Below are 11493 nucleotides of genomic sequence, written 5' to 3' on the forward strand. Positions count from 1 at the left end.
GAGGGTTTCCAAATTCCAATCATGGAAGTTGGAAACCCTCATTAGTGTTTTGCTTGCACCTGTGTTTACCCTGGCTTCTCGACACAAAATGGCCCCCGTGAGAAGGGTCTATTGCGATGGGCGGCGCATAGCGGCAGTGCCCTTGGAAAATAGTTTCAAACAATCCAACTTGCCGTTTTCAGCGTGTAGCAACGAGCTAGCGTGTAGGTTTCTGCCGTTAGCTTGCTAGCTAGTTAGCGTTGTTGTTTTCCCTGAGGCGGCAGGGGACTATTTACAGCAACACACAGGGAAGAGGGAGCGGAAGCCACTCTGATTGACATGGTCGGAGCCAATGACAGAGCTTCTTAAGCGGGGAGCGGAAATCCGGCAGCGTCTGAAACCGACACCTCCAATGGGAGAGCAGAGTAGAGCAGGGGAGGGTTTATCCCAGTTATGGAGACCTGCGGCACCAGACTCCTCGGACAGAAGGGAGAGGAGGCTGGCCAGCGAGGCTAGGACAACCCTGACTCAAAACCAACCATCTTTACTGTATCATTTTAGAGAATTTCAAAGTTAAAGTCCCACATTTACCTTCAAATGGCTTCCTTTCTAAAATTTGGGGTGTTGTAAAAACACATTGCTCCATAAGTTCTGACAATGACTGATATATTTGAGATCAGGACAACTGTGACTATACACACCAACTCAAAATCAAGCATTTCTTTACTGTATCAATTTTCGAGAAAGTATGGTGAAATTACTGTGTGAAACTTGGGGTGCTGTGTAAACACATTGCTCCATAATTTCTGACAATGATAACCCTGACTATACATACGCTAACCCAAAAGTCAATTGTACAAATACGCATGACATAAGACTTACTGTTGTGCGTAGCCCCCATGTCCCCCCCGCAAAGGCCCATTCTGAGCCAGGAAAAACCCTGAGATAGACAAACTGATGGCAGTCAACCAGACCCAATGTCTTTGCGTTCCAGTGAGAAACTCCCCTCCTCTCGCTCCATCAACAGCTGTGTCTTCCCATGCCACATCCACTCCGTCAATGATTAATTGTGATATGAGCCATTTTGGAGCTATAAAGCTTTTCCTCTGGAACCCATCACTTCTCACCAGGCCTTTGAGGGACACTGACTCACTGCTGTCGACATGTTTCACACCTTTACCATTCTGGCCACGCTGGCTGTGTTGTCCCCCGCGTTATGTGCACAACAGAAGACTCATCTGCAGCGTGCCTTCAAGTCGTTCAATAGCAGACCTTACTCCACTCTACTCACTGTGACCAACGGAGAGCAGTTTGGAAACTGGACCTGGCCTGAGATGTGTCCAGACAAGTTCTTTGCTGTTGGCTTCAGTGTTAGGGTAAATCAATATTCTGTTGATGTTAATGTTATTATTGTTATTCAAGGATTTTGATTACACCGCTATGAACCCACCCGCTGCTTTCTTATGAACAGCTTATGTAGGCTAATTGTTTTTAAAGGTGTCATATATGATTTTGTTTTCAAATGTAGGCTACTATGGCCCAGGATGAGAATAATCTTTTTATAATGACGTTCTATAAATAAATGTAGTAATAATAAATGTAGTTTAATCAAAAGATAATTTATTGAATGAATTTGAAGACAAAGTTCTCACAATACTGAACTCTGATTGGCTGACGATATCAGGTCCTCCAATTCAAATGTGGAAAACCTACTGAGGGAGAGTGGGGGTGGGGAGTTTGAATGCTGCAAACTTCCATCATTGGAAGGATTTTGAAAAAAAATTGAGAGGGGAGCAAATCAAGATGAAGTCCAGATGAAGCATTGATGTGGAATCCTTGGTGAGTATTGGCAACAGGGGTGCAGCTGGGGAGGGGGGGGGGGGGTGTAGGTGGCCACGATTTGAGGAAGTGTGTGTGTGTCTCCATGTGTGTGCGTGTGCAGTGTTCTTGTCTGTCCAACTAGCCATCTTCTATAATGACCAAAACATCCCAGCATTACCCTAGCCTAGGTAAACCCAGCCACCACGTGACCTGCTCTCTCAGTTCCCAGTCACTATCTGGCTGCGCATACCATTACTTATTTGCGGGAGTGCACGGGAGGAGTACATAAGGTTACAACTACATACCTCAGTCACACTTTGTCGTTGTGGCATTGCTGCTGATGTCCCTCTGGCACGGACGCGTCTGGGGGATGGGAAAAGCAGTCGTTTTCTTTTCATTGTCCGTGCCGTTTTCCTCGGAGAAAACGCTCTTTCCCGCTTTGAGTCTTGTGGTTTTATTGGCGTTGCTACCAGCGTTGGTTGTTCTGAGCTTGATTCTTCACTCCGTTTCCATTTCTGGAGAGTATTCAATGTTTCCTCTGCTCTTGAAATGAAATTGGAACACGTTTGGCAAATCCGACATGATTTGCTCTCCTGTTGGAGTAGTTTCACACCAACCCTCTCCAGGCGTAGAAATACCCCCTTCTCGAGTGGTTTGCAGCTGCCCAACTTGCCTTTAGAATGAAGGTTTTTCTTACACAATCTGCAAAAATCGTTCACATTGGTGGTAGCCATCGCACTGCTATTGTCGTCGCTAGCAGTAGCCTAGTGAATGAAAATGTAGTTAGCTCGCTTGCTAACAACAAAGGTCGCAGAGCGATGACGCCATCTGCTGCACTGCGCATGTGCTCTGTGCACAAAGCTGGTTGGATGACGGTTGCGTAATGGAGCGGTCTATCGGGGGGGGGGCAACAACCGCAGGAAATCGTTTAACAATGGTGGGAATCCAGACCATAGTGACTGAGAACAGGTCTGAGAGCAGGTCACGTGGGGGATGGGTTTACCCAGGCTAGCATTACCCCTGCATAGCATATGTTATTTTAAGTGATCTTGTTGAAAGTTTCTTTATTTGGATAGTCCATTTTTTACCTTAACCCTAACTATTAGATGACAGAAAGACAAAAAGTAGGTGTTCAACAAAGTGTAACCTATTTGGTGCATCTCTACCATCTAAAACTACATTTTTAGTGACACATTAGTCATTTGATACAGCAACTGAGCATCAACATTGGACTATCCAAATAAAGTGTGACCCTTTCTTGTGCTGTGAGGTAGCCTAGTAACCTATACAACTGGCACGTGCAGAGACTAAAACAATCCATAAACATCATTTGTCTTTGACCCAGGTGTGGCTTTTCACACCAAATATGCCAGTTGCTCAATCAGGAAAGAGAGCAAGAGTTTGATTTGACACGGAAGCGGTTGGTTCTGGTTGGTTGACCTTTGCATTTCCTCAGGTGGAGACGGAACAGTACGGCCTGGACGACACCGCCCTGAACGGGATCCGCCTCATCTGCGCCAAAGACGAGGACCGAAGCTTCCTGTACTCCATCGAGTCCCACACCGGATAGTGAGTAGAACAGATCAAACCCATCGAGTCCCACACCGGCTAGTGACTAGAACACATCAAACCCATCTAGTCCCACACCAGCTAGTGACTAGAACAGATCCCATTAAGTCCCACACTGGCTATAGTGGCTAGAACACATCAAACCCATCGAGTCCCACACCGGCTAGTGACTAGAACACATCAAACCCATCTAGTCCCACACCGGCTAGTGACTAGAACACATCAAACCCATCTAGTCCCACACCGGCTAGTGACTAGAACACATCAAACCCATCTAGTCCCACACCGGCTAGTGACTAGAACACATCAAACCCATCTAGTCCCACACCGGCTAGTGACTAGAACACATCAAACCCATCTAGTCCCACACCGGCTAGTGACTAGAACACATCAAACCTATCTAGTCCCACACCGGCTAGTGACTAGAACACATCAAACCCATCTAGTCCCACACCGGCTAGTGACTAGAACACATCAAACCCATCGCGTCCCACACCAGCTAGTGACTAGAACAGATCAAACCCATCAAGTCCCCCACCGGATAGTGACTAGAACAGATCAACCCCATCTAGTCCCACACTGGCTAGTGACTAGAACAGATCAAACCCATCTAGTCCCACACCGGCTAGTGACTAGAACAGATCAAACCCATCAGGTCCCACACTGGCTAGTGACTAGAACAGATCAAACCCATCAAGTCCCACACCGGCTAGTGACTAGAACACATCAAACCCATCGAGTCCCACACTGGCTAGTGACTAGAACAGATCAAACCCATCAAGTCCCACACTGGATAGTGACTAGAACAGATCAAACCCATCTAGTCCCACACTGGCTAGTGACTAGAACAGATCAAACCCATCTAGTCCCACACTGGCTAGTGACTAGAACAGATCAAACCCATCAAGTCCCACACCGGCTAGTGACTAGAACAGATCCCATTAAGTCCCACACTGGCTATAGTGGCTAGAACACATCCCACACCATCAAGTCCTCCTTTCATTCTACTCTCTCTCATGTTTACTTAACACCCCCCCCCCCCCATTCAATCTCAAGGACTCAATGTTGACTTAGTTAACGACGCTGCATTTACTTTTCGCACCTCCTGTCACAGAGCGACCCGCCCAGACACTTAAAGGGCATGAAGGAACGCAGAACTGAAGACAAATATTCAAATATCGTATATAACGTGTTTCGCATCCGAATCGCACGAAAACAGGGCACCGCACTCCGTCGGGTCACCATCAGCGCACTCCCCGAGTTTGAAGTCGATCCAACCAACGGTTCTCGAGATACGCGAAGGACAGAGAGACAGAGAGAGAGAGAGACAGAAGGCTCTTTCATACACAGATCGCGGAAAAATTGCCGTTTAGGAGTCCCGTAAAGCCAGCCGCCTCGCCACAGAAATTGCTTTCACACGAGCCAAGCAGCACGGCCACATTACCGTGCTGCTCTGTACTTTCAGGTGAAATCCCCTGCTCCCGCATTGAAAGGCGAGCGGAGGGATTTCCTGCTCCTCCTAGCCCAAATGAATATTTTCATAGGTTAGTGTAGCCTAGGCTACTGTATGATGAACGAATTCATTCAACAAGACTTCCCTCCTAGTCCGCTGAGCAGGGAGGATAGGTGCACTCGCATGGTGGGCGGGCAGATCGATATGGTGTCCTACTAAAATTGGAACGATACACGACCGCGGACGCCCGCATATCAAACAGCTGCAGTCTGCATAACGTTCGTCGGGGGAATAGTATAGGCTATAAATGCACATGACTACTTAATGTTAACTAATGTCAACATCGTTTGAGCATAAAGCCTAACCGCACGGAGCATTCCTCCTGGCGTCTCTGCAGTCATGATTGTATAGTCTACTTTTTTTACTTTCACTACTGCACTTTCTTGATCACATGAGGTGATTTCCCCTGTAATTTTTTTATGAATGAGCAGACCTTTCGCACCTTTTCCGGCTCGCTACGACAACCTTTCAAGTGGAGGCGGGTTGCCAGGTAACCCGGCGCTGTTACTACCTCCCGTCGCGGGACAAAAGGCGTAAAACAATTGTCCACCAAAGCGCATTCACGACTTTCACATCGGAGGCGCTAATCCTATTTTCCGTGCATTTTTCGGCTTTCAAGGCCGGTGTGAAGGAGCCTAGAGAGACAGACAGACAGATGCTGTCGTCATTATAGTAAGATAAATAGATATACAACATTTCAGTGCAAAACCTTTTTCAAGTACTGTATTATGATATATGGTATATTTGAAAAAAGTCAAACATTCTGTCATCTGGTTACTTATGGATGCAATTAAAGTGAAATAATTTTTTCCTCTTTCTGCTGGGGATCCCTGGAACCCACTCAAGGACCCCTGGGGGTCCCCGGACCCCATTTTGAGGACAACTGTTCTTGACTGTTTCCAACCCACATCTTGGATCTCTTCTCTCCCCTGTCTCCCTCCTCTCCTGTGCAGCTATGGTGACTGGTCCCAGCCTCTGTACTGTCCCAGGGGTGTGCTCACCTCCTTCCAGCTTCGCGTAGAGCCCTATCAGGGTGCGTTCGGTGATGACACAGCTGCCAACAACATCAAATTCCGCTGCAGCAGCAACCCCATCCTGGAAGCGCCCGGCATGGACTGGGGCGAGTATGGCCACTGGAGCCAGGAGTGCCAGGGAGGGATCTGCGGCATCGAGACCAAGATGGAGGAGTACCAGTACGGCCTGGATGACTCCAGCCTCAATGACGTGCGCTTCCATTGCTGCGCCAAGGCCCAGCAGGTGAGACACAGGTTAGAGAGTCTTGAGTGGTCAAGTGAACAGATGAATTTCCTTCCTAAGAATCTATTATTTCCCCCTAACTTCAAGTTGGCAGTTGAGAACGATGCCTTTTGAACTCAGGTGGCACTAAACCGCACCAGAGAAGAGAAGAGAGCCCCATTGACTTTACTTGTACTGTACTGATTGTCAATGGGGACCTATTCTCTCTCTCTCTCTCTCTCTCTCTCTCTCTCTCTCTCTCTCTCTCTCTCTCTCTCGCTGGAAACCTCCCTGTTTGTTATTTGGACAAACTTCACCTGTGTTTCAACACATTTATTTTTTATGTTTTAGGTGAACTGTCCCTTTAACACATTGAGTGCCAGCGACGCCATATGGCGTCATTAGAAATTTACCGTAGAGTGCCAGCGACGCCAAATGGCGTCAATAATTCGAAATTGTTTTTTTGACGGGGGGGTGTCGATCTCAGCTTCTTACATTGCCTCTTACAATATGAGAGCTATTGAATGTGTCTAACCTATTTTACAGAACCCTTAGGTGGCGACAGCGCACTCCAGATGAGAGAAAGTATAGTTAAACACACAGAAGAAGTCGTTGTGGAAAAGGAAATCGCATCGCATCCGTCCGTATGCAGCTGCTTCATTGAAGCATAACGTAGCTGTGCCCCTGCAGCAGCCAATCTGCTGTCACAATTGAGCACCTCGTGTCCGCTGCAACAGCCCATTCGCATGATCAGCCGTGGAGTTCTCAACTGGAAGCTGGTGACATACACGCGGCTGTAAAAAAGCTGGATCTAGCGGACTTCTCAGTGCTGAGCACACGCAGAGCAAAGCACTCACAGCAGAGCCGAGCAGAGCAGAGAGACACTCCTCCCACAACGGGGGGGGGGGGGGGGGGGGGGGGAGGAGGAGGGGGGGAGGTGGGGCACGCAGGACACTACAGCATACAACAGACCCAGGCAGCTGCAGCATTACATCAGAAAATATTAGCAATGAGTCAATGATGTGCTTGAAATGCTTCCTTTCACAAAAGGGTCATTATCTCAGCTCGTAGAAAAAAAGGGCTGTTTTTGCTCAAATCAAGCTATCTTCTCCGGCTCATAACTAAAGAACGGAAAATGGGATCAATATCTTTTTTTTGCAGGTGATAGAAGAGAGTCTCATCGTTATTTGTGCGTGTTCAGTGTTTACATAGTAATTATTAAAGAAATTATATGACTGTTTTAAAATGCATTGCGGCCTATGTGGCACAGTACAGCACCTTTTGCCCAAGGGCCGTGGCACTCAAAGTGTTAATATGTTAGAGTTACTGCCACCAAAATCTCTAACCCGCACTGAGACACCTGGAAATGCAGGTCCCACTCCTTTTATCAGAGGACAACCCCAAAGATGTCCCCAGAATGCAATGTTTTATGTGTACCAGAAGATGGATGTTGACATTTCCAGCAGTTGCCAGTGTAACGACACAGCTGTATATGTATTTTAACATTCTTTCTAATAAATCAAAAAATCTAATCAAGCCCGACACAAACTGGCTCAGATTCCTGCAAATCAGAAATCATGTTCGATCCAAGATTCAAACCTTTGAAGCACTCCCAAATTAACATGCCTTTTTCAATGTTTTGCTGTGCCCTCCTCACTCCAGACATCTTATTTCTAGATTTGTATGTCTGTTTTATGGCTGCACCATGGCCTCTACTCAGAGGATTAGAGAAGTGTGGCAGGGGGAACTCGGTATTTAATTATCTGACATTATATGGGAAAGGAGTTTGTCTGTGGTACAACTCTGCTCAGTCAATAGTAGACACCAGCTGATTCAATTTAAAGTTGATCATCGTCTTCACTATTCTAAGCACAAGTTGCACAAGTTCTTCCCCTCTGTCTCACCACTGTGTGACAGGTATCAGGTGTCAGAGGGCACTCTGTCTCATGCCTTCTGCTCCTGCCCTTCACTGTCGAGATTCTGGGCCAAAATATTTGACTGGTACTCTAAGGCCTACAAAATTACCCTTCAGCCGGAGGCAGAACTCGCCATCTTCGGAGTCCTCTCTGGACTTCCCCACAGCTATATGTTATATATATATACATACAGTATATATCATATATATACATATACTGTATACTGTATATATATATATATATATTCCATGCCATTCGTTTAACATTTGAAGTTATGAATGGCTGTGAATATTAATAGCTGGAAGTGTAGTATGTGCCGAGGCTGCTTTTTTTTTACAGAAAGGTTGAGAATATTACATTATTAAAATGCCAAGTGTAACAATAATTGCATTTCTGTGAGTCATTCATGCTTGCCCTTTATGAATGCATTTTTTGTGTTTTCATATTCAGTGATCAACTGAGACGCTTCGTTGGGAGGAAGGTCGGCTGAACCTGACCTGACCCTGACTGTCAACTTAAAGGCATCAAATAAACCTGACCTGACCCTGTCAACTTAAAGGCATCAAATAAAGCACTCATCTGCTTGTCTCTTGTATCCATAATGTTTTTTCAAAACCTGAAAGTCTGGTTGTGTAGTTTAATGTTCCTGTCTGTAAAAAGAAAAAGAAAAAAGATAAGTAGATTTTGAGATGAGAGTTAACAACAGTTTATAGCTGTCATTCTTAACCATTCATACCCTTGTACCCCAATTATGAAAAAATACCTTTTTACCGTCGGTCCATCTGATGGACCTTAACCTGTACTAATTTACCTTAACTGTACTAATTTACCTTAACTGTACTAATTTATAAATATATATATTTTTTTTTTAATTTTTATTGTTTATAATTCATTGGTAACTTCATCCCTAATACCTCATACCAACATTTCATACCTATTATAATTTTAACCCCTCAAATGCCAGTGGTAAGTACAGTAAAAAATAAAAAAAAGTACAGAAAAAAGACAAAAAGTGAATTATTTTCCTTCCTATAAAGTCGAACTGGATTTCTCCTGGGGGGATTATCATGGCTTGGGATATGTCAAAGATTTGCAGCAACATTTATTCTGATCATCTTTAGTTTTTCAAGAAATGTACATTTGCAAATTAAATCCTCTTTTTACCGTTGGTCCATCTGATGGACCGTCATATTTATAATGTATTCAATATGAATATATATATATATATATATTTTTTTTTTATTGTTTATAATTCATTGGTAACTTCCTCCCTAATACCTCATATCAACATTTCATACATACTCAGAATTTTAACCCCTCAAATGCCAGTGTACAGTAAGTACAGTACAATAAAAAACACAAAAAGTGAATTATTTTCCTTCCCATAAAGGCAAACTGGATTTGGGTCTGATATTATGGGCAGGTTGGGGTGTTTTACAAAAGTCACCACTGCAAGATGCCTAGTGTCAAAGATTGGCAGGATCCATCTTAGAATGATGTCACAATACCTATGACATCACTAGCCTATGACATCATCAGTGATGTCATAAGATGGTTTTGGTCAATAATGATGTAACTGATGACATTACTGATGATTTCACAGACATTGTGACATCATCAGTGGGTTTTCATATTTTTTTGTAAAAATAATATTTTTCATATTTTGAGCCAAAAATCAAAAAAGCACATGTTTTGGACTGCCAGCCATTTCCCCCAAAACACACAAATGAGCTTTAGTCCAGCATCCATCCTGGTCTAAAGGCTTCAAATCAGTAGTGTGGACCGTCAAATTCAGTTTTCTAATATTTTCCCATCTTTGGCATAGGAATCAATTTTCTGTACATTTCATGTAAACTGCATGGAATTGATTGCTATGCCAAAACTGGGGGAATATGGGGAAATAGCCAAACACAGTAGAAACTACAATTTTGACCCCTTGAGTCAAGGTGAGATGTGTAACATCAAGGAAATAATGATTTTTTGGAAAATTAGCTGGGAGTCAAAAAGAAATGTTGTTTTTGTGCAAAATTAACATTGAAACCAATGGGAAAACTATGCAATGGACTTTGAGACCATGTAACTCCCCCAAATTTTCAACCAACTCCAAAATCTCTTTTCAAGGTCAAATTTCAAGGTATTTGGTCCAGGATGAGAGCAGAAGAAAATAAAATCCATTACTTTTGTGAAGATTTGCTGGGAGTACCAATAAAGTGTTTATAATGTAAGTTAATTGGTCCATCTGATGGACCAATGGTACATACAGGTCTAATTTCAAAACAGCGTCTTTGGATGGTAGAAAGTTTCCCTCTAGGGATGACTTTTGTAAAACACCCCCCAAAAAATACCTAGCCTTAATTTCAGACCATTTAGTCAAAAAATGTCCAAACGGCCGCCACGCGAATGTAAGAAATATCCATCAGATGGACCAGTAGGGTACAAGTGTTAAGGATCACTAATGGAGTCCATATTACTGTAGAGCCACAGACCCACATATGATTAGATTTTGTCTCTCAGCCAAAATCTAGAATATGATTTTGTCCAGAATTCCATGAGCATCTGTATTGTAGTTAGAGATATAACATCATCCCTCCTCACCTCCATCATCAGGGTGAGAGCAGCATGTTTTCACATCCTGTCTAATGAACCAATCAGCTCGCAGCAAAGTCATAATACACGTGAGCGCAAAACGGGGGCGCTGACACAGGCGTTTCCCTTCCTGCTGGAACCAAGGTAATTAAGAAATTACAAGAGAGGGGGTATTAATTAATTTACAGTTTAAGGCCTGACGAAGGTTGATAAGGCACCGCTTGGCACACAGAGGTAATTGTGTTAATTAATCGGTGAGCAGTTAATCTGCTAACACAGTATATGTAGGGGGGGAAGGGGCTTGGAGACATTATCAAACGGTGCAGTAATGGTTTTCAGAAGCAGTCAAGGCACAGTGATTACAGTCTTTAACTCAGAGTAACCCTCTGTTATGGAAATGATTGTGACCTGTGGTGACCTCATATCTAAGTTCAAAGTATCCTTATGTGATGTGTGGTGACCTCTCATATCTAAGTTCAAAGTATACTTATACATAATAGTTATATGATGTGTTTTGACCTCATATCTTTTTTAATAACTTTATTGGAAAATTATATTTTTACAAGTCATAGTACAAAAGAGAAGTCGTCTTCCCTAGATTTGTTTTTACATTTACCCCCAAATTCCTCCTAGGCCCCACCCCTTCCCAAGGATAGATATGTTCACTAGGTCATGTTAATAACTTGTTGACCTCATATCTAAGTTCAAAGTATACTTATACACATGAGTTATGTGATGTGTGTTGACCTCATATCTAAGTTCAAAGTATACTTATACATAATGAGTTATGTGATGTGTGTTGACCTCATATCTAAGTTCAAAGTATACTTATACATAGGAGTTATGTGATGTGTGTTGACCTCATATCTAAGT

General features: G+C 43.7%; 1 protein-coding gene across 1 annotated transcript; it reads left to right on the forward strand.

Moving 5' to 3' along the window:
• Window positions 1-1142: 1142 nt before the first annotated feature.
• On the forward strand, window positions 1143-8524 carry LOC310772533 (vitelline membrane outer layer protein 1 homolog; the record flags this gene model as incomplete). The annotated part of the gene is made up of 4 exons (XM_083632365.1): window positions 1143-1355; window positions 3257-3369; window positions 5836-6150; window positions 8485-8524. The coding sequence occupies 4 exons, from the start codon at window positions 1143-1145 to the stop codon at window positions 8522-8524; spliced, it is 681 nt and encodes a 226-aa protein (XP_083488491.1).
• Window positions 8525-11493: the final 2969 nt, after the last annotated feature.

The sequence above is a fragment of the Poromitra crassiceps genome (genome assembly GCF_964638095.1).
Source record: "Poromitra crassiceps genome assembly, chromosome: 1".
NCBI classification, from domain to species: domain Eukaryota; kingdom Metazoa; phylum Chordata; class Actinopteri; order Beryciformes; family Melamphaidae; genus Poromitra; species Poromitra crassiceps.